At 35.1% G+C, this 25268-nt stretch overlaps 1 protein-coding gene across 1 annotated transcript in view; it reads right to left on the bottom strand.

The window, feature by feature from the left end:
• LOC136027128 (protein unc-79 homolog) overlaps positions 1-25268 on the bottom strand; it is a gene marked incomplete in the record, with an annotated part of 218865 nt that overhangs the window by 168889 nt on the left and 24708 nt on the right. The window contains 4 exon segments of the mRNA XM_065704088.1: positions 1759-1991; positions 4008-4028; positions 8252-8437; positions 21066-21158. Of these exon segments, the coding sequence (XP_065560160.1) occupies positions 1759-1991; positions 4008-4028; positions 8252-8437; positions 21066-21158 (533 nt within the window).

The raw sequence follows: 25268 nt of genomic DNA, 5'->3' as shown, positions 1-25268 counted from the left end.
TTGGTCAAGTGTTTCAACACCGCTTTTGGTATTATTATAGTATTCAATGATCCCAGGTTTCTCAGTTGGATACAAACTCTCATGGCAAGTTGACAGATGCAGGACTATTTTTGATGGCTTAGCACGTTAAGTAACTAGAATCAGCGCCTGATCAAAACAGAATATTGCGGTTTCTGTAATTCTCCCTTTGCTCACAAGCAGCTCTTCCGGAATACCTCCCTTGTTTTTTCAGACAGTCCCAACTTTAACCAGTAGACAGGGTTCTTTCAGTAGTTCTGCTGCAAATGGAATCGATTTAAACCTGTTGTCAAGCGTAGAAGAACAAATAGGTTTAATCGGAAAATAGCTAAATTCAGCATTTTCATATGCTACATCTGACGAAATTTTCTAAGAAGCTTGTAAACAATGTTAGAAAACTGATCTCACCTCATACTGCGAAGAAGTTTAGTAATTACACAGTTTTATCCAAAAATTCCTTTTCCTGAAACAGGTGAAAAAGTTACATAGATGGTAAGCTTTTGTAAATTTTAATACTGACCCTTAATATCTCTCCAACTAGTTCAGATGATATAACCTCAGTGACGGCAAAAGAACTGGCAAACCATAATATTAGCAAATGCGGGAGATGGGTTCGTGCATCTAATCCGTTTCCATGGTAACGACAAAAACATGTTTTGTGTCGTAAAATTTACGAATACTTACTTTTCTAGGGTTAAAATCACTTTTCTACGAAAAGGCAGCGCAGTAGCAAAGTGCACCTGGCACTTTTACGATAAATCACACCGGTCCAGTTTTGTTACGGAAAAAAAATCGATATGTGTTTTTTTGCACCCATCGGTATTGTGCGCCCCTAGGACCGGGACTAGTGCGCCTATGCATAAATCCTGGCTTGCGAATGTCCTTAGGGAAGCTGGTCAATTACTTTATTTCGACACCTTTATAACTAATAATACAGGCTGCAGGCTGCCGCCGGGCCCCAGCTATGTATACTGTCTGCGGTTTGAACACAAGGGACAATGAGAATCCATATATAGAAGTCTGCCGCGTGCCATGCTGAGGCCCGGCGGCGAAGCCGGGCCCCCAGCATGGCATGAATCTGGAAAGATTCTACTCAAACCTTACGCGTAGGGAATGAACAAGTCTGGATTATACAGATTAGGCTGGACTAAGAAACTGAAAAAATATCTTTATGATTTTTAGGGACGAGGCCAAAGTGGACGAATGGGAAAGTTCACCAGCGGATCCCCTCGGGGGGGGGGGGCTTAAAAGTGCGATGAGTTTAAGTGGTAGTAATAGTATTAGTATCATTATAATTCTCTATCGAGAACTGAAAGTACCAAATTCTTAGGCATGTTATGATGTTATATCCCTTATCTGAATATAGAATAACGAAAGGTTGCTTGCTAAGAAATTCTAGACTTTTTTTCAATGTACATTGATTTGGGGCTCAATCCAGGAGTTTATTTCTAACACTGAAAAAAGCAGAAAGACTAGATTCACTCAAACCAGCAAAGATTTTAAAAAAGAGATGTCGATTTCTCTTTCATGATTATGAACAACATAAAGAAGTACTCTCATATTTTGGAAACTAATAACTTTAGGATAAGCCAAGGGATCCAGATGAGTGAGAACCTTGAGTCAAATATGAAAGGTCAAACTAAACGCACAAAAAAGACAAGAAGTATCTTTGTAGTTGGTGGTAGGGGTTATTTTCCTTTGTTTTTTTGTTTTTTTTTAACTCCAAGTCAGCTACATTACCTTGTTTTCGCATGTCAATGCTATCTGTTGGACTGGAAGAAGGACATCTACCATAGCTGGCGTGATGCAGCTATTTCGACGAATTTCGTCAAAACAATCTTCACATAAGTAAATCGGCGGTGGTTTTTCCGGTGCCAGAATTAGAGAAATCGCATGATCTTCACAAAGTTTAACTGCTTCTGTATCGCTTCTATTGGGACAACTTTCATGTTGACAAAGTGGAGCTTTCCAACCTGGGAGTAAAAAGATAAAAACTTAAATCAGAAACACAATTGAGGGGTGGGGGGGGGCTGAATTTGAAATTTGTGTTATCTGTGGTTCTTCACGTTAGTTAAAGCGATATAAGGTAAATTCAACATCTTTTATTCCAAATAACTAGTAAATATTGAACATATTCCTTTCCACCCCAATCCCCACTGCTAAATGAGCTGCACCATCAAACTACTGTAACTATGCACATAGTAAGTTATTTCTTTTTAAATTGCTGAAACAAAAGAGTAGGCTGAACAAATGATAAAATACGATAACGCTAAACACTAATCAACACTAAACACTAACTAACACTAAACACTAAACAAGATAACATTAAACTAATTATAAATTATCGCAAAACAAATCTAACTGCTAGCAAATCCCTAGTGATATAATCTGAGAAATTGATCCTAACAGCATAGAAATAATACGCAAGAAATAACAAGCTTAGCACACTAGTAATCACCAGGGTACAGGGGTGTAATTTGTTATGGGGCAGGTTGGGCAACTGCCCCTCCCAGACATCAGTACCCTCAGACCCCAGTTTACCCCCAACCCCCATCTGAAATTCAGTCCCTTCCAATATGTTGTCAAAACTAAGATAAAATAGCATAATTCAAGCATCAAGAGAAACGGATCAGTTTTTAGTTCATATTTACCTTTGTAGTATTAGAAGTTAAATATGGTACCAAACAGCTTATTTTTTCAGTTTTTACTATCATTTTTACTTGATTCGGAAAAATTAGCTCAAAATTTGCCCCCCTTCTCCCACAGGATTTTGACAAAATTACGCCCTTGCAATGCGTTGTCTATTACGAAGCCTGTTGTGACATTTATTAACATCAGTAGCCCAAAGCACGATTCTAAGAGAATATGTAAAGCATCATTTGTACAGTCTCATATTCTTAAATGTAGGATTGTCTTCCCCCTACTTTCCAAAGAATTTCTGTTCTAAAAAGGAAAATTATTGTCTTAATATCGTCCTTTTTGGATAGCTGCACTTTACTGTTACACTAGATTTATAGATGAGCCATTCTATATTTATAGATATGCTATTCATATACCATTCATCTTTAAAATTAGATTACAGCATTTCTTTGGTTCTTCTGTTCGCACGAGACAATTTAGAATTGTAAAATACGACTTTTACTTCCCTTAGATTATCTTAACAATTTCCAAATTACTGTGTAAATTTTATTTGTTTATAAAACTGCGCTGCGTTTCGGCTTCACTGACAGTATTGCAGTGAAAATGTTAACGATAGTTTGAAATCATCAATATTTTGGGATATATTGTCTTACCTTTCATAGTATTGTCAAATATCCAGAAAGAGGTAAAGGTATCCTCACTTCTCTCTGGAAGACCATGGCATATATAAAGTATATATTTAAGGATCAGATGGGATCTTAAGAAGTTTGTAGAAATTCCAAACTTCAAAGACGATATTTTATCCAGCTTGATAATTTTTTAGAATAGAGCCCAAACAGGTAATGAAAAGGTTAATCTTCACTAAAGCGTATTTATTAAAATCTGTCTGCGATACACAGGAAAACATACATAAAAATACACTTTCTATCAATATTACACAACAGAAAGAAATTACCCTAGATAATCATCCATTTTTTTTAATCTTTACTATTCCCGTAGACTTTCAAAGTCACTTTGTCATATCTCCGAAAAAACAAATAACAAGAAAATTGATGAAATTCATCAAGGCTGTAAAAACACGCTTGAAACAAATATCAAAACTTATCCCCTCCCCCCCCCAAAAAAAAAAAAATATTCCAATTTGCATATTTTCACTTCGCAATGCAAAGAGCAAAATTGCTCAAATTTGCGTGTTCCATTAAACTATTACGAACTATTTCAAATATTACGAGCATTGCTAATAAGCCATATATCAAGCCAGTCTTGCTTTCTATTCCAGTTATTTAGAAGCCCATTAAGCATAGACTATATTGGCCTGTTTTCTACATAGCCCAACCAATCAGACTTACCAGAAGTTTCAGAATCTCCAGCTGCATATGAATCAGAGAAGTTTAAGAATAATGGCATGCCAAAAAATGAGAAACAAAAGAAGAAACTGAAATAAAGCGTAGATTAGAAACAAGACAAAAAGAACATGACAACAAAAAAAATTGGAAAGTAGCATGAAATGAGAATGGAGGAAGAAATGAAAAGAAATCAAACGGAAAAAGTAGCAAATATGAATCATCGTTTCATTGAACTTTTAATGATGGTGAAAACTACACAGAGAGAAGATAAACGAGTCACATTCTCAGAGAAAAAAAAATAAAAACAATCACTTACTCACAGAGAGAAGAGCAAAAAAGGAGATGAAACGAAAATATAAATAAAACAAAAACTATAGAAAACAAAACTAAATAGACTAATAGATTATATAGACTAAATTAATTTAGTAGATCAGTAGATTAAATAGACTGCAATGAAATAAAAATAAATAAATAAGCTCTAAGAAACCAAAGAATTTTGAACAATTGTTTTGAACAAACCGAATGAGTGGCACCTTCGAGCTGATTCGGGCAACGTATACCACACAATATGACTCGCAATTAAATAAATTAAAATCTGACCTTGCACAAGGAGTAAAAGGAACTTGAATATGATTTTTGGTATTGCGAAAATTATAATTCTTCTGACCAGAGGTAAAAGATGGAGGAACACTTAGGGGAAAGGGGAGGTCACCATGAAGCTGAGAAAAAGTAAAACATGCACACGTTAGACAATACAGTGACTCGAGATCAAGTGATGGGATACCTCTTGAACGATTAGTTTTGTTAAGGAGGTTTCTAGCTTTATTGTAAACCTTAGTGTTTGCATCGCTATCCTTGCTTAAACTTCGGAACAAATTTAATACCCCGATATGCACTTCCTCCGTGCTTACTTATCCTTTATCAAGCTGTTATTGGAATACAAATGTACGGTCTGGCATCCCCATCTTTCTTATGAAGTTAGCAGCAAAATTGAGTCAACTGAGAAGCGTTCACTCGGGATCATTTCTAAAGAGAGTAAAATCCCTTACTCCTTCCTCCCTAAAGGCACACGCCGTACCGCTTTAAAAGGAAGAAAGGATAGTATTTACTTGCGCTTGACTAGGTCCACCACTTGAAACACCCGCATTGAGGATATTACCCCTTGTGCTCAAAACCATGCTAAGCCCCATCTCCACCGAAGAGACTTTCAGCAGTCTCAGCTTACTCGTCGATCCATGCTATTATTGATAGACTTCGACAGAGTTTCATCCCTTTTATCATGAGCACCTTAATAGTCTTCGAAATCCGTCGGAACTAAATAGGGTTTGTTCGTCACTTTTTTAGTTGTCGTGTATCGTCACATTAATTACTGTCACTTCTTGTTCTGCCACTTTCTTGTAGTTTCTGCTTAATTGTGACACAGTTTGAGTTTGAGTCTTTTTTTTTTCAAGTATTCACTTCTATTTTTTATATTTGCTTTTTGTCCCAAGACTTTTTCTTATTCCTACTGATTTTTTTATTGACGTTATACTTGTTTGGAATTTAACATTATTTAACTTGCGAAGCGAACTTGGTTATTTTTTTTAGCTTGTGACAACCGTTTATCTTGTTACATTAAATGATTCAAATTGTATGTCAACTGTGAATGTGTGATATTAATTGGAATTCTCAGAATTCTAGAAGCTTAAGCCTCTTTATAAGTAAAAAAACATATTCAATTCGTTCTTTAGTTAGTCATGAATGCACTTTTTTCAGAGTCTCCAAATGGTTGATATTCATTATTACCTTTGGCGGTAAATAAACTCCTAAAATGAGCAGAATCTTAAGAAAATTTTCTCATTAAGTTAGGAAAATTTAGAATTCTAAAGCTTTCAGCCTCTTAAAAAAAGAAAACATTCAATTCGTTTTTTTCTTGAAAAAGATAGTCCTGAATGCACTTTTTTCAGAGTCTCCAAATGTGTGATATTTATTATCACCTCGGGCGGTAAATAGACCCCTAAGACGAGGGCAATCTTGACAAAAACAAATTCTCATTAAATTTAGTATAACTAAGAACTCTAGAGGTTGCAACCTCTTTCTAAAAAAAAACATATTCAGTTCACAAAAATTGTCTCGTTAAATTTAGCATAACTTGGAATTCTAGAGGTTTCAGCTTTTTTCTAAAAACAAATGTTCAATTCAGAAACATTTTTTCATTGAATTTAGCAGAGTTTTGAATTCAAGTGGTTTTGGCCTCTTTCCAGAAGAACATATCTACTTCACAAAAATTTTCTTATCAAATTTAGCATAACTTAAAATTCCTAAGAAAAACACATTCAATTCAGCTTTTTTTTTTTTCTTGAAAAAAAAAGTCATGAATGCAGTTTTTTGAGAGTTGATCGTACAGCACTATTGGTTGCAGAGTACTGGGACAGACATCGTACGAACGTTAATTTTAAACATAATATAATGTAAGTACATTACATTTTATTATAATGTATAAACACTCTTACACAATAAAATAAATTTATATAATATTTACATAATATAGCTTATTCTACAGAAGTTGCTATGTCTTTTAAAGCCTTGTACTTACGAAGAGAACAATCTAAGAAACTTTTATATAGTATCTCTCAGCCTCTCAGGAATCTCAAGGGGCCCTGAACTGCTGCCCCAGCAATTCCATTGAAGTTCTCTGCAGTTACGTAATTTCTATAGTTTTTATGTGTTTCCGAGTTCTGCTCTTAAGGGTTGAATATGCAATTCAACGCATATGGTTGAATTGCCTCCTCAAGTTCAACCATATGCGTGAATTCGTCATTCTCTTTAGAGAGCTTGACAATCATTTTTCGAGTTGCACTAGAGGTCTATTTATGCTCATAAACAATGCACTTTGCCTTTTTATTCTGAGACAATGATAGTCAGTAAATTATGGAGAAACAAGTGCATAATTCAAAACAAGCTAAAACATGCAAGATAAGGAATTTTCAATATATTGGCTCTAAATATAACTGCACAAGCCTTCACTATAGTTAAGTAGCCAATACAAGTTAGTATAGACAAGTCGTTCTTTATTACAATCTTTGGAATAGCTGGAGACGAATCTCAAGGATCAGGAATCAGGCATTTCCAGTGTATGCAATGATTTGTTCTTCTAATGATCGTCTTTTAATATAATATCGCTGCAACCCAGATTAAACAGCTCTCTATGATGTTCTAATACCCCCATAACATTGGAATTAAAATTAACTTTCAGTAACTATTGGCTATAGTTTATTCTTTAACATAAACTTCTCTAATCAGATATTTTAATACCTGTATGATTGAGGGGCTAAGATAGCTGTTTCTCACCCAGTTACCCCGATTTCAATTCTCCGACTGGGAAAGTTTTAAAAGGAAAATAATTAAAATAAATTTGTTATATATTATCTTATCTAGACATAATTACGTGTTGCATCATCATCTTACAATAATTCCTTATAACTCTTCAGTTACTAAGGACTACTGTCCGTTCTTTGATGTAAGATCTCTTACTAGGTTGCTATCTACCGTTGCAACCTGGATTTTTCTTTACTAGGTTTCAGGTATATCCGATGATCCGATGAATCCAACGATTCCTGATGTTATAATTGCATGAGCTACTAAAGTGCTACAGAAAAATGGAGCTTTTGGTAAAACAATGATTCTATTGTTTTTAACTACAAAAGGCACTAAATTTAGCAATTTCCTCAAAAATGAGAGCTAAACAGCTCTCTATGATGTCCCAGCCACAAGCTAGTTGCGGAAAAGAAAAACAGACAAGAGCTAAGAGCTCATTTGGCACTTGTGACGAAACTGGAAGAGCCAAGGGCCTAGAGCTCATATGGTATGAGCTCTAGCAAAATTCTAAGAATCAATAGACTGATTTAAAAGTATAATCAGAGGCTTAATACCGGTCGGGATTTAAAATAAGAGCTCTGAGTCAGGATGTCCTTCTAAATATCAAAATTCATTAAGATCCGATCACCCACTCGTAAGTTATAAATACCTCATTTTTCCTAATTTTTAAGATATACTTTAAAAAAAAACTTTAAGAAATCGAAAATCAAATTTTTGGCAGATACGATAGCATTCAAAATGAGCGATAAATTCTACAGTATTACACAAGAAATTCTAGACAAGCCTACTGTTTCTCTTTGTCTAAAGATCTGTAGTTTTTTCGACCACTGAGCTGGATCATTTTCCATGAAAGAAAAAGTTCTAAAAATTTATATTAAAAGAAAGCCTACCAGTGAATTTAGCATGCATGTTTCGGCGGTCATAGAGAGTGGGATTTAGGGATGGCCAGTAGTGAAACAGGAGATTTGCTGCTGGAGCTCTTGCTGATGTCGGACTATGGGCAATAACTGCCAAAAGATGACGAACGGCATCTGGCCTCAGTTGCAGTAAACACTCCAAAAGTTGACAGTGTAGTGCTAAAAAATTAAAGCTATTAGTTTGAAGACAGAGGACTAAAATTCCTAATTTTTCGGGTATAAGTAATAGGCTATGCGTTTCAATAATCGATATCAAGAATAACCAGTATCAAAATTAAAAACAAACTGATGGCACCCTGCCAGTCTTTTATATATGTTTAGAAATTTCTATGCTCTCTTCGGAGTTGGATAACACCCAAAACTCTATGAGTTTTTTAGTTCCCGCCTCATTGCTCTTTTTACTGTAACTTAGAGATTGTCAATGCAAAGGTTTGAGTAGTTTCCGGATCAACACATAATTCTAATGATGCTTGCTAAACAACAGTATTTTCAATAGAACTTTGATTAGATGATTATGCAATGCATAGAAAGAATGTATGGCAGTGATCGTCAAAATTTTAAGTGACTAAGCAACTTTATAGATCATAAACCTTAGTTTGATCTACTCAATAGAGCAGAAAAATAAAACGCTGTTGTTTAAATTATCCATTTCTTTACTAGCTGCAAAAATACATTCCTATCTTATATTAACGAATAAACAAAATATTTGAATACGAAAAAGATAGTAAAGGGTGGCACCATTTTTGTCATCAACAGTCTTCTTAATGTTGGGCTTATATGTTGTAGAAGTTAGTCAGTCACTCAGTCCGAAATCCATCTCTTTATTAGCTGCAAAAATACATTCCTATCTTATATTAAATCAACAAAATATTTGAATACGAAAAACATAGTAAAGGGTGGCACCATTTTTGTCATCAATAGTCTTCTTAATTTTAGGCTTATATGTTGTAGAAGTCAGTCAGTCAGTCAGTCCGAAATTTTCGTCAGTCAGTCTACTCTTGTACTTATTTTAGGTGAATTTCGTACTGGAATACGACATCTCCAACAATATTTTGAGCTGAACATTGCCTTCATTCATGCACCAACCCGAAACAAATTAGGATATCTTCTTAGGAAGAGAAGGTCAAATATTTTCATTACTTTGAATGAGTGATTTTGATGAAAGGTCACTTTCAAAACAAGTGAGTTCCATCTCCACTGCACCCACTCCACTTACTACAAAATGTTGTATAACACAAGTAGAGAATTCTTCAGCCTCAATCTCTTCAAAAGGAGACGTGACGTTTTATAATCACAATGTTTTTCAAGTCTTGAAAGCGTCGATTAAACTGATTTTTCGATTCTGAAAGAATTGCAATATGTACTTTTTCGTCACAAGGAGGCTGTGAAGGTCCTTGCATGTCAAGAGTCTGCTTCAAATAAGAAACTACTTATATTCGCACACGGTAAGATTTGTTCTTCACTGCTCCAGCTTTTGTGAATGGGACCACACCTGAAATGGTTCCACAAAAATCTGTATTTTTGCCTTGAAGCTGCAGAGTAAGGATATTTAGCTTTATGGTTATATGTACAAGGAAAGCCAAATTTCCTAGCCAAACCGAATCCCCTAGCTCAGGGAATGATTCACCTTGTTCCCTCAAAAAGTCACCAAAGCAGGAGCAAGTCTTTGAGAAATTATAAAACACTGCTTCCCTTAAGTCAATTGGCTTCTGTATTAAGCGATCACCATGCTTGCATTGTAATTCTCCAGTCAGAATCCTAAACAAACATCTCTGAATTACATGAGCTCTTACTTAATTTACGACTTAAACACTGTTTTCATGACATTGCTCACACTCAAAAAAGCCTATCACATAGTCTGCTGGTGTACAACACAATGGTCATGGAAATTTGGGATAGTTGTAGTTTTTCCAACACAAGGAAATGAATCCTTTCTCACCGCCTACAATAGCAGGAATCTCATCAATTACCAAGCTTACCAACTTTTGTGAATGAATATTTCAGAGTCAATGAGTTTTTAACATACAGAATATACTCGTATGCCCTGTCCCAAAGTATTTCACTGATGTGGTACACTTTCACCAGCTCTTCTTTTGGTTAGCAGTTGTCAAAAAATATTCTTACCAAAATGGCAGACTGATCTGTTTCAACCATGTCGTTTGATTCGGCACGTTGCCAAGTAAAATAAATGCAGTGATTTAAGTCAGTTTCCAGTTGTGAAACTATGTCTGAACCCATAAATTCAACTCTTCGCTAAAACTGTATTTGTAGTCGATTGCAATGATTGAATAGCAGAGGTTATTTCACCTTCGTTTTTAAAATTGTCGAATAATATATCTCCAGCTTCAAAGAATGTTGTTGAGATTTTAGTTGAACTACCTTCTCTTTCTTTAGGAAAGAATTCTAAGGTATTTCCAATTTAATACTGGAATAATAGTTTTTTTTGGGATATTCAACGTTTCTTTCTTCCTTGCTTTACTTTGGACACACCCACCCTGTCCTTTAGCTGGGTAAAAAAAAAACCATCAGTTTTGAACTGTGCATGGAAATGATATGTTTCTTTGTTTATTCCTGGAACCAGTGAGGTCCACTGCAATCATTGAAACCCATTTGTCATGACATACTGTTAAGACATCTGAGGTACATTTTTGACTCTTATTAGTACTGGAACCTGCGTCAAGTTAAGGTATGTAGACAAGACCTTTGTCTTTAATTTTTCTACTTTTTACGAAAGACTGGCGCAGGTGGAGAAATTCATGCCCATTGGTGTAAAAGTGCAGACAGTATCAGGATCTTGCACTCATTTTTCGCCACTACTCGTCTTCCTCGTGTTGACGGCGCAATTGCCCAATATCAACTGGCTCTTATTTATCATCTTTATATATATCAACTGGCTCTTATTTATCATCTTTATATATTTGTGCCTTACGAGAATCCTGAACATATCGTGGCAGGAGAAGGTCAACAACATAGAAGTTTGCCGACGAACCGGTCAGCCATAAGTTACGGACTTTCTGAAACACAGGAGATGGACCTAACTTGGCCATGTCCTCCGTATGCCAGAGGATCGACTCCCGAATACAGTATATGAGTGGCGCCCCGAGGAGAGGCAAAAAGAGGTCGAGCAAGACATACCTCATGACGACAGTATGACCGAGGACTGAAAAATGCGGAGATATCTCTTCAACCACAGTGGGAGGACGTCACGGCTGCAGCTCAGCTCCAAGATGTCTGGCGAAGTTTCGTAGACGCCCTATACGCAACCCCTGGCTCTGGAGGATCTAAGGTCTAAGGTAAGGTAATTTTTGCGGTATATATGTTTCTATGATGCCTATTTATAACAACCTAATAAAAAGGCGTTTCAATTTACGTTCCTTTTTACTATATATACAAAAAAAACCTTTAAGCGTCGCAGGTGCCTGTTGGTTAGGCTTTTCGAAAGCACAATTCGTACAGTATCCATAGCAACCAAAACTAAAATCAGTATGAAAACATAAGAAGCCTAACGAACAAATCCCAAACTTTCAAAGAGTTAATAAAGATAAAACAAAAACAGTACACAGAAAATACAAGACATATAAAACAACCTCACTCTTCAATAAAGAGACAGTGACTGAATGGTGGATGTGCGGTTCACTAGTTCTGCTTTTTTTTCTGTGAATCATACCCATGGGGTAGGTAGTGCAATTCAGACTAGTCCTGTTTATTGCCCCAACTACTGCATCTGAAAATTCCCCTTAAGCCACCAAAAAGTTCCATGCGAGAAATCAGAACCCCACAATCAACGATCTGGCGACCTCTGATACTATATTGATAGGGTATTATATTATCTAGATGTAGTATTCTTAAGGGATAAGACTTTTTAAAGAATTATCAAAGAAGGCTGCCAGTTATCGACGGCCCCCTAAATCTGACAACATAAAACTTTTAAGTTTATTGCTTGCAATGAAATTGTCTACTCCAAAAATAAACTGCCTACCAGCCTTTGTGAAAAATTTTCTTTGTTTTAACTCCTTTACATTCATTTTCTAAGTGCAGTGACAATAGGACATGATATATAACGTTAGAGCTACATAATTTACAAAAAAAAAAACAACAAAATAAAACCATCTAAAAAATAAACAATAAAACTTGCAGAAAACGCTTATCATTCAAAATCCATGCTCCCTTTTCCTGCCGATTCTCCACTCACCAAAAAAACAATATATGTGGTGTAAAGCCATGGACGTATTTCCCCGCATTTTTAATGTACAGATGGTAATATTCTTCAAAATTTTTCACCATCCATTTCCCTATATAAATACTTAGTATTTATCTTTATTTTCGCTCCATATATATTTTGCACTACCTGTTGGGGTGGCGCTTCGCGCCACCCCAACAGCCTAGCCCAATACCTACCAACAGCCACCCCAATACCTAGTTGGTGGGGGCGCTTCGCGCCCCCCCCTCCCAAGCCCCCCCGCGCGCGTAAGTCGTTACGTGCCATATTAGTTACGCGCCATTGTAGTTGTGTCCCTGTGTCCCACCTGTGAATATAGATATACATATATATATATATATATATATATATATATATATATATATATATATATATATGTATATATATATATATATATATATATATATATATATATATATATATATATATATATGTATATATATATATATATATATATATATATATATATATATATGTTTTTAACTACGTAAAACTTGCGAATATACAACATTCTTCGATGTCCCATTGTCTGTGCATATAAATAGATTGTCAGGTTTACCGACTCTTGAACATGCAACATATAACTGTCCATGGGAAAAACAATCCGTATTCAGATCTATACCTCATATTCTAATGATTGTCCTTGAGCTTTGTTGATGGTGATTGCTAATCGAACATTCCCTGTGTCGCCGTCGTCATTTATATATCCCCCTGTGCCCCCCGGCGTCCCCGTTGTAGTTGTGTCCCTGTGTCCCGGTCTTCATTTATATTCCCTGTGTCCCGCTCGTCACTTGTGTCCCGGTGCTTTGTTGATGATGATTACTAATCGAACATTCCTTGTGTCCCGGTCGCTTTCTCTTTGAGTGTCCCGGTCGTCATTTATATTCCCTACTAGCTGTTGGTGGGGGCCAACACCAAGTTGGTGGGGGCGCTTCGAGCCCCCAAGCCCCCCCCCGCGCACGTAAGTCGTTACGCGCCATATCAGTTACGCGCCATTGTAGTTGTGTCTCTGTGTCCCACCTGTGAATATAGATAGATATTTATATATATATTATATATATATATATATATGTTTTTAACTACGTAAAACTTGCGAATATACAACATTCTTCGCTGGCCCATTATCTGTGCATATAAATAGATTGTCAGGTTTACCGACTCTTGAACATGCAACATATAATTGTCCATGGGAAAACAATCCGTATTCAGATCTATACATCATGATTCTAATGATTGCCCTTGAGCTTTGTTGATGGTGATTGCTAATCGACCATTCCCTGTGTCGCCGTCGTCATTTATATATCCCCCTGTGCCCCCCGGCGTCCCCGTTGTAGTTGTGTCCCGGTCGTCATTTATATTCCTTGTGTCCCGGTCGTCATTTGTGTCCCGGTGTCCCAGTCTGTAATTTCTTTTTGAGTGTCCCGGTCGTCATTTATATTTCTTGTGTCCCGGTTGTCATTTGTGTCCCGGTGTCCCGGTCTGTATATACATTCGTTTTTGAATTTGTCTTTTTTTTTTAGTTTTTAGTTTTTTACCTTTTTTTAGTTTTTTTTTAGTTATACCTCATGATTCTAATGATTGCCCTTGAGCTTTGTTGATGGTGATTGCTAATCGAACATTCCCTGTGTCCCCGTCGTCATTTATATATCCCCGTGTGCCCCCGGCGTCCCCGTTGTAGTTGTGTCCCTGTGTCCCGGTCGTCATTTATATTCCCTGTGTCCCGGTCGTCATTTGTGTCCCGGTCTGTATATACATTCGTTTTTGAATTGGTATATGATGAAATAAATTTTTGTGTTTTTCCCCTTTTTTTTAGTTTTTTTTTTTGGTTTTTACTTTTTTTTAGTTTTTTTTAGCTTTTTTAGTTTTTTTTTCTTTTTTCTTTTTAGTTTTTTTGTAGTTTTTACCTTTCTAGTTTTTATTTTATTTTTTTTTAGTTTTATTTTTCTCCTTTATTTTTCAGTTTTTTTCCTTTTTTATTTTTTTTCCTTTTTTAGTTTAGTTTTATTAGCTTTTAGTTTTTTTTCTTTTTAGTTTTTTTTTAGTTTTTGCGCGCCCCCGCGCGCGTAAGTCGTTACGCGCCATTGTAGTTCTGTCCCCGTGTCCCACCTGCGAATATAGATAGATATCTATATATAAAAAAATAAGTTGTCTGTCTGTGTGTCTGTCTGTCAGGTGACGTCATGTTTCTGTGTCGACTGACGTCATGAAGTTAGTTGTCGTCATTTTTGCTATGACGGTGACGTCATTAACGATATTTAAGACATTTGTTCACGGAAAAATGTTTAATTGTAAAGTGACTGAAGAACCTACAATGGCAACAGCCGAGGAAGCTGCTCAAAGAATTTATGCCAAAAAACTTGCTGCTGATAGAGAAAGTAAGAAAAGAAAGCGTTCCGAGGAATCACAAGAACAGCAAGAAAACAGGCTTGCAGCTGATAGAGAAAGTAAGAAAAGAAAGCGTGCCGGGGAATCACAAGAACAGCAAGAAAACAGGCTTGCGGCTAAAGAACGCAAAACCGCGCAGTTAGATGAAAATCCACCTGGACAGCGAGAGTCAAAACATATCAAAACTGAAAATGATAGCGATGATGATTGGGTTTGGGATTTTGACTTGGATAAGGTCATCAATGCCTACCAGATTTAAGTTAAAAAAAACAAAGGTTCGTCGATATGTACTTCATAGTGACGCTGAAAAATAAAGAAGAAAAAGAAAACTGAAAAAAGAAAAAAGGTAAAAAACTAAAAAAAAAACTAAAAAGAAAAAACACTCAAAGAGAAATTACAGACCGGGACACAACTGACGACCGAGACAGAGGGAATATAAGTGACGACCGGGAACCTCAAAGAGAAATTACAGACTGGGACACCCGGACACAAATCACGACCGGGACACAGGGAATATAAATGACGACCGGGACACAGGGACACAACTACAACGGGGACGCCGGGGGCACAGGCGGGATATATAAATGACGACCGGGACACAGGGATTGTTCGAATAGAAATTACAGACCGGGACACCGGGACACAAATGACGACCGGGACACCGGGACACAGGGAATATAAATGACGACCGGGACACTCAAAGAGAAATTACAAACTGGGACACAGGGACACATCATTAGAATAAAGAGGTATAGATCTGAATACGGATTGTTTTTCCCATGGACAATTATATGTTGCATGTTCAAGAGTCAGTAAACCTGACAATCTATTTATATGCACAGACAATGGGACAGCGAAGAATGTTGTATATTCGCATGTTTTACGTAGTTAAAAACATATATTTATATCTATCTCTATTCACAGGTGGGACACAGGGACACAACTACAATGGCGCGTAACTAATATGGCGCGTAACGACTTACGCGCAAGGGGGGGCTTGGAGGGGCGCGAAGCGCCCCACCAACTAGGTGTTGGGGTGGCGCGAAGCGCCACCCCAACAGCTAGTATATATATATATTTTTAACTACGTAAAACTTGCGAATATACAACATTCTTGGCTGTCTTTTTTGTTTTTTTCCATTTTTTCTTTTTAGTTTTTTTTTTGGTTTTTACCTTGTTTATACCTTTTTTAGTTTTTTTTTCTTTTTAGTTTTTTTGTAGTTTTTACCTTTTTTATTTTTTTTTTATTTTTATTTTTATTTTTTTAGTTTTCTTTTTCTCCTTTGTTTTTCAGTTTTTTTCCTTTTTTTAGTTTTTTTTCAGTTTTTTTCCTTTTTTTAGTTTTTTTTCAGTTTTAGTTTTTTATTAGTTTTTAGTTTTTTTTCTTTTTAGTTTTTTTTGTAGTTTTTACCTTTTTTAGTTTTTTTCTTTTTTAGTTTTTAGTTTTTTACCTTTTTTTAGTTTTTTTAGTTTTTTAGCTTTTTTAGTTTTTTTAGCATTTTCTTTTTAGTTTTTTGTAGTTTTTACCTTTTTTAGTTTTTTTTCTTCTTTTGTATTAAGCCAAAGCCAAGGTTCGAACCTGGAACCTCTCGGACCTAGAACCTGGAACATAACACTTTACCAGCTCAGCTACTTCGACTTGAATACATTCGTTTTTGAATTGGTATATGATGAAATAGTTCAGACGTCATATAGCTCAATTCTTATACCCCAACACCTAGCTGGTGGGGGCGCTTCACGCCCACCCCCCAAACCCCCCCGCGCGCGAAAGTCGTTACGCGCCATATTAGTTACGCGCCATTGTAGTTATGTCCCTGTGTCCCACCTGTGAAAATAGATATATATATATATATATATGCTTTCTATAGATCTATGCCAGCTACTTGAATCTAGGGGTATTATTTCTGTAATAAAGTGTCTAAATAATTTATCCAAGAGGAATTTAATCAAACTTTTCTGGATTGTTAAGAATAATACAGCTCTTGATTATAATTTTAAAGTAATATGTGATACAATTTTCATTCTAACTAAAACGAAATTTATTTCAAAAAAGAAAAAGTTCGATAAGATTAGTAATAAGGATAACAGATTATATTTACCTATTAATTTTACTTGTAAGCAGATTGAAGATATTAATTTACCAGAAATTTTAAATCAGCGGCATGTGAAACAGGCCCTTCCTAGTAATTTAAATTATAATGATAGTCCAGTTTTAACTTATAAATTTTCAAAAACTATTGGGCAAATTATTTTTAATTATAATTTAATACTAAAAAAACTAGATAGTGATATAAATTAGAAACCGGTTTGTAATTGTAAGCAACTTGGCCCATTTGTAAATCCTACTTACAAACATGTTATAACAGGGGACTTGTCAATAATAAAGCAAGATGATCTTCAACTTATAATGAATAAAGGGGCTAAATTCCGTCTTTCTCATCATCTGAAACCATCGAGTGTTCTTGATGGCTTGGAAAATGATTTTGATTTATTTATTGATAAGTGGTGTAAGAAAGAGAATAAAAATAAAGAGAGTTTTCAAAGTTGGAAGAATTTAATTATTAGTAGAGTAAGAAATAAAATATATTCTAACTTAAAAAATAGTAACACTAAATCATTATTTTATAATGCGAAGATTAAACAAGCAATTGCTAATCTAAAGAATGAATTTGTAATTGTGCCAGTGGATAAAGCTAATAATAATTTTGCCATAATTTGTCAGAAGCTGTATTGTGAATACTTAAGGAAGTTTTTAACTAATTTCGGAGGTTCGAGGAATGTTGTCACAGCGCCATTTATTTTGAATTGTGTTTCTAATTGAGCGGATTTTTTAAAAAATTAGCCACATGGTAAAGATGAATTCTATAATTGTTTGGTTCATTCAGGTTTTTTGCAATGTGTTAATATTTGTGATTTGGTAAAATTTATAATATTTAGTTTACTTATTGTTGCTAAAGGGAGGGATATATTGGCAGGATAAGCTTGTTTTGGTTTTACTTGGTTGTTTTACATTTGCTGGTTTTTTTTTCATAGGCATGTATTTTGGGGGTGATACCTGACGCGGGGATGCCATGGATATTCTGTGGTAGCCACAACACTGTGCTGGGTAGAGAATTTAGAGTGGCGAAACCCTATATAGGCCAGTGTATTCTCCTGATGAGCCCTTATGTTGGGTGTTGCCTCTGAATTATTTGTCTATATTATTTTTTCTATTGTTCGGTAAATGACGACTTATACTTATTGACGACATGACTGCCTGTCCATGGATTATTCTTTATGGTTGATTGTGTGTGGCTATGCTGTTTGACCTATGTGATTGTATGGATGAGTAGGGTTAAGGCCTCATTCAAGTGCTGGTCTATATTAATCACTAATTTAGGAAAACAGTCTTCCTTTTCTCCTTCTGTTTTTTTTTTTTTTTTTTTTTTTTTTTTTTTTGTGTTTGTGCTGTAGCATTGGTGATTTCTCTTTTCATGATATATATATATATATATATATATATATATATATATATATATATATATATATATATATATATATATATATATATATATATATATATATATATATATATATATATATATTTTTAACTACGTAAAACTTACGAATATACAACATTCTTGGCTATCCCATTGTCTGTGCATATAAATAGATTGTCAGGTTTACCGACTCTTGAACATGCAACATATAATTGTCCATGGGAAAAACAATCTGTATTCAGATCTCTACCTCATTATTCTAATGATTGCCCTTGAGCTTTGTTGATGGTGATTGCTAATCGAACATTCCCTGTGTCCCCCTCGTCATTTATATATCCCCCTGTGCCCCCCGGCGTCCCCGTTGTTGTTGTTTCCCTGTGTCCCGGTCGTCATTTGTGTCCCGGTGTCCCAGTCTGTAATTTCTCTTTGAGTGTCGCGGTCGTCATTTATATTCCCTGTGTCCCGGTGTCCCGGTCGTCATTTGTGTTCTGGTGTCCCGGTCTGTAATTTCTTTTTGAGTGTCCTGGTCGTCATTTATATTCCCTATGTCCCGGTCGTCATTTGTGTCCCGGTGCTTTGTTGATGGTGGTTGCTAATCGAACATTCCTTGTGTCCCGGTCGCTTTCTCTTTGAGTGTCCCGGTCGTCATTTATATTCCCTACTAGCTGTTATATTCCCTACTAGCCAACACCTAGTTGGTGGGGCGCTTCGCGCCCCCCAAGCCCCCCCGCGCGCGTAATTCGTTACGCGCCATATTAGTTACGCGCCATTGTAGTTGTGTCCCTGTGTCCCACCAGTGAATAGAGATAGATATATATATATGTTTTTAACTACGTAAAACATGCGAATATACAACATTCTTCGCTGTCCCATTGTCTGTGCATATAAATAGATTGTCAGGTTTACCGACTCTTGAACATGCAACATTTGTGTCCCGGTGTCCCAGTTTGTAATTTCTCTTTGAGTGTCCCGGTCGTCATTTATATTCCCTGTGTCCCGGTCGTCATTTGTGTCCCGGTGTCCCGGTCTTTAATTTCTATTCAAACAATCCCTGTGTCCCGGTCGTCATTTATATATCCCGCCTGTGCCCCCGGCGTCCCCGTTGTAGTTGTGTCCCTGTGTCCCGGTCGTCATTTTTATTCTCTGTGTCCCGGTCGTGATTTGTGTCTGGGTGTCTCAGTCTGTAATTTCTCTTTGAGGTTCCCGGTCGTCATTTATATTCCCTGTGTCCCGGTTGTCATTTGTGTACCTGTGTCCCGGTTTGTAATTTCATCAGTTGACAAACATGACGTCAGTCAACAAACAACTTCATGACGCATACAGCTCAATCCTTATAATGACGTCAGTCGACACACAAACATGACGCCACTCGACACACACACACACACACACACACACACATACACACACACACACACACACACAGACAACTTATTTTTATATATATAGATAGATGTCCCGGTCGTCATTTGTGTCCCGATGTCCCGGTCTGTAATTTTGTCAGTCGAAAAACATGACGTCACTCGACACATGACGTCACTCGACACACAGACAACTTATTTATATATATATATATACTAGCTGTTGGGGGGGCACTTCGCACCCCCCAACGTGATTTGTGTACGGGTGTCCCAGTCTGTAATTTCTCTTTGAGGTTCCCGGTCGTCATTTATATTCTCTGTGTCCCGGTAGTCATTTGTGTCCCCGTGTCCCGGTATGTAATTTCATCAGTTGACAAACATGACGTCAGTCGACAAACAACTTCATGACGCATACAGCTCAATCCTTATAATGACGTCAGTCGACGAACATGACGTCAGTCGACACACAAACATGACGTCACTCGACACACACACACAGACAACTTATTCTATATATATATATATATATAGATAGATATATAGATATAGATATATAGATAGATAGCTCAGATGCTGCTCCCAGAACGTTCCTTCGAACTGTACAATGGGAAATTTTCAGATATAGTTTATTCCGCAAATTCTCATTCTAGACGGCGTTAAGAAGTATACGGTTAATTTCAGCTACATATTAAGTAGAAACGTCTATTGTATTAGCCCTTACACATTCTTTTTAAGTTCAAAGGTTTAAAAAAAAAAGTTGTGTCTGAAATCACTCAAAGGAAAAATGAAAATTTCCTAGCTGAAAGTTTTTGAAATTTAGATAGTTTCAATGAAACAAGTAAAATGAAAACAAATTTACTAGGTCAAATAGCCAACGAACTACATATCGTTATTTTTTCTTCACTTAAGTGTTTTTTGAACAATTTGTCTAAAAATGTTTTCAGAGGTCGTTGGCAACCTGCACGACCTTAAGCTTAATCATTTATCTCTTTCACCGTCAACTGTAACGTAAAAAGAGAACTAAAACAGCAACGAACAAGACATTCCTTTAATAAAGGCAGACTTAGTTTATTTTGTATACATTTGACTTATTTTCCATCAATGGATAAATTACTTTACATATTCAACATATTATTTGAGTAAATTATTATTTGAATAAATTACCTGATTAGTAAATTATTAATAAATAAAATAAATCATAAGATAGTATAGTAAAATAGTTCATATCTGAGTAAACTAATGCGAGTGCAACGTACAATCACAAAAAAAGTAAAGCAAAACGCACAAATCGTAGCACCGTGAACACCTGAAATGCAAACTACAAGTAATGAGTCGATGCCTACCATTGTTTGTGGTGAATTGAAGAACCATCATCAAAACAGCAGATATTGACTGAGTTGCTTGAACATTGGCAGGGTCATTATAATCCCCTGCCCCTGTAAATGAGAAAAAGTATTCTTTGAATCAAAATTTTGATAGTTTATGCGGCTGAAAAGATCATATCATAAAGAATGGCTAGAGACTGTAAAAAAGAAAAAAAAAGATTTTAGAATATTCTTCAGAAGATAGTGAAAACACAAAATCTGGCTGACCAACGACAAAATCGTCCCGAATAGCAAACAAATAAATGGAAAAGGATGTGCTAATAAGAAAAATTATCTGAAGGTAAAGGATAGAGGAAACGGGATTACTGGGAGGGAAAATACACATAAGAAGACCGAATATTAGCCGTAAGAACAATAAGAATAAATGATATTTTAAAAATCAAAGCAATATTTTATCTTTTATATCATCAGCTTTTACATCAAATAGTTTCACTACTGTGTGTAATTCATGAATTGTGTAAAGCGATTGTTTTTTTTTTTTTTTTGTTTTTTTTGTGTGTAGAAGGATTTCCATTTTCGTTGTAAACAACTTTCAATCACTTCTGCAGTGTCAGCCATTTATTAGGGGATGACTTTATAAAACAAATTTTCCAGATTTTAAAATAGTCAATCCTGGGGAATTCCATTGTTTTCTTTTTAGTGACATTTATTATTTAGAAAATTTATCTAAGAATTTCAGTCTGTTATAAATGGAAATGAATTTACAAAATAAGATTTATTGTATACGATGTAGAAAGGTTACGACAACTACTTCAATGACTTGAGCAGTTTCAAAAAGAAATGATGTGCCTATGATTAAAGGTATTTGGGAACTATGTGGTTGCAAGAAAAATCGTTTAAAAAAAAAGAAGCAATGAACAAAAACCAGGGTAGAGCAAAAAGATGGGTACAAGCAAATCGAAGATAAGCTTTTGGAATACAAGGCTTAGAATTATATTACTCTAATTTTTCAGGGATCGATGATTTACATAGAAAATCAAAAGAAAATGACTATACTGTTTCAAAAGCTAAAATAAAAGAAATATTGCAAAACAAAATATTTATTCTTTACACCACCCCTCTTATCAAACCTTTGAAAGAACGCGCGTTCTTGATATGCAACAGTATAAAAGTGAAAATAATAATTCTAATTACATTCTTGCAGTGATTGGTTGTTTCAGTAAATATGTTTCGTGCATCCCTTTGAAAAATAAAATAGGTGAGGAAATTGTTAATGCTTTTATGGATTTATTTAAAAATAGAAAACCTAAAAAGTAAAAAACAGATAAAGGTAAAGAATTTTTGATGATAAACGTTCAAGTATTTTTAAAAATTCACGAAATTCATTGGTTACCATCTGAAAGTGAATTGAAAGCTCAAATAGCGGAACGATTTAATAAAACTATTAAAGAGAAATTATGGATATATTTTACTTACAACAATACTAAATGTTGGATAGATGTATTACCGTCATTCGTTGACAATTATAATAATTCATATCATAGATCAATCAAAATGAAACCAATAGAAGCTAGAAGAAAAGTAAATGAAAACAAGGGGTATAAAAATCGGTTTAATATTTTAATCAAATCTTTTATTACAAAACGTACTAAAAAATTATCAGATAGTGACACAATAAACGCAAATCAAAGGAAAATTCAGTTTATCTTGGTCTCCCGTACGTTAAAGATCGTTTCAGACCAAATTTCCAAAATCCTAAGAAAAATAATATTTTCGCTTACTATAGAGCCAGAAAAACTATCAGTTCCCCAATCTACCAGGGTAAAGGCCCTATTCCGATAGGTGAAAACTCCGGCATCTACAGAATTCCTTGCTCTTGTGGTCTTTAGTAAATCGAAAGAACTGATCTATGACTTACGGATAGATTAACTCAGCACTCTACCTCAATTAATAGCACCCTTAAAAAGTGGAAAAACAGGACTTTTTTAACTCTGCCCTCTCAGAACACAAATTTAATAATCCAGACCATACTGTTTCCTAATTTCACATGACAAAGGTATTGTCCAGCACTACAGAGAAGCTGTTGAAATTTATAAATACCAACATTTAGGTCTAGCTTTGAACAGAAATTCAGGTGATTTAAGAATAAATGAGTAGTATTTCAGTCTTCTCAAAAGAAAAGCCGATACTTTAGTAATCCCTAAAATAAACCTTGAACCACTTCCCCAATCACATAATCAAATGCCTCATCAGCCTCTTAGGTCTAAAAGGGTATCCACAAGAAATGCAATGGTTAAAATCAGAAATCAAGTGACCTAGTTCTACAACTTATGCAACTGCTGCTTCGTTTGTTTGAGTGAAGGAATTTTTCTTATTATTTCTCAGTTGTTCGTTAGTATCCGACGATGGCAATTCATTTTTGTTTGTATTTTTTTGCGAATTGCGGATATTGGCAAATAACTCAATTTATTGTTGTTAGGTATTTGATTTTATTTCTTTCAGTTTTTGATCTTTTATTGAATTTTATTTAATTTTTTGGCGTTTTTTTTTCATTGGTTTTGTTAAATTTTATTTAATTTTTTGGCATTTTTTTTTTTTCATTGGTTTTGTTCATTGGTTTTGTTGTACTTTCGCGTTTGTTTTTTGGTTTTGCTTTTTCCCTGATCATATTATTTTGTTTGCGCTGAAGAGGAGAGGGGGCTGTTCTCTAGAAATAATTCACTTTCTGTGTTTTCTTCAGTATTTTCATTTGGCCTTTAAAAATCCATTTTTGATTGTTTTCTTTCTTTATGATTCTAAAGCAGCTGATCTTGAAAAGAAACTAAAAAATTAGATAAAGGTATGATTTTAAAGGTTATAGAAAGAAAAGTGAAAGATAATAATGATAATTTAAATATTGATACCGAACTATCCACTAAATATTAAATCATATTAAATTATTACATTTTATCAGTAGTATTTGAAAAATGGAATATAATTAAACTCTTATTTCACAAATTCATCAAGTTCTTATTTCACAAGACGTGTTTTGATATTAAAGCTCACGATGGGAAATTGTAAAGATGTTGGAAATTTTTATTTAAAATAGTGTGAATTCAATTGAAAATGGGGTTAATTGATGGGGTGATCTAGGTGGGCATAGAACTCGTGTTCATGTTGTAAAAAGGTATAAAAATGAGACCAAACTTTGATTTCCAAGGACCAGTTTTCATGTTGAATTTCGGGATGGCAAATGTTCAAAATGTTTTGTGTTTAATGTTGAAATGGTGCAAAAGGGACTGAAAATGACGTACATTGATGGGGTGACCTAGGTGGTCCAGAATCGGCATTTACTATACTACTACCATACAAGTATAAGACCGTCATTGAAGGTCTTCTATGAGCTGAATCAAACACTTTCTCACAATCTATATAACTAAGGGCTAAAGGGGTTTTAAGACACAGGCGCTTCTCAATTATTAATTCATGAGTAAAACTTCTGTAATTAAATATTCTGCCCTTCCAAAAGCCACTCACAATAAACGATCGTTCAAAAATTAGATTGGGCATTAGTTCTTTCCCTGACGGTTAATACAGCCTGTCTACGAAATCGAATGGTATTAAGAAAACTTGATTTTTTCAAAAAGAGAACGAATTTGAGTTAAAATTCTTATTATTAAACTGTTATAAATACGGTTTATACAAACAATGCCACGATCCCTGTTTAGAGCGAGGTCTTCATGTGTTTTTTTTTTCAAAATGCTTCATAAAAAGATTGTGCCAACAGCAGTGTCAAAATCGTTATTTTTGTTTTGGCTTTGGATATTTATCTACTGAAAGTTCGTTTAGCCTTTCTCTTACCTGTAAACAGGTTTTGTCTATGTAAAATTTTCCACAAGTACATGGGCTTATATACGCCATACCTAAAAATAGGAATGCTGTAGATTTTTATTTTCCTTTATAAGGTTTTTAAAGAGTGGGGGGTATGTTCATTATTTTATTTGTGTTGCTTTTTTAATCTTTTTTTCAATAATTTGTTCTATGAGGTCAATAGGGTAATTATTATAGAATGAAAATATTTCATATAATTCATCTCAGGGTCACATAATGCATAAACACATTTTTAAACTCTGTTAACTGAAGGCTGACCACACTTCTTTTACTGGGGAGGAGTTTGACGAGAAATACAAATAACAACCTAAATAGGTGGATTTCCTATATATATTACTGGCTTTCTTTCAT

This window comes from Artemia franciscana, chromosome 5, assembly GCF_032884065.1.
Source record: "Artemia franciscana chromosome 5, ASM3288406v1, whole genome shotgun sequence".
NCBI classification, from domain to species: Eukaryota; Metazoa; Arthropoda; class Branchiopoda; order Anostraca; family Artemiidae; genus Artemia; species Artemia franciscana.
Note: the sequence above shows the minus strand (reverse complement) of the source record. Positions and strands in the feature narration are given on the sequence as shown.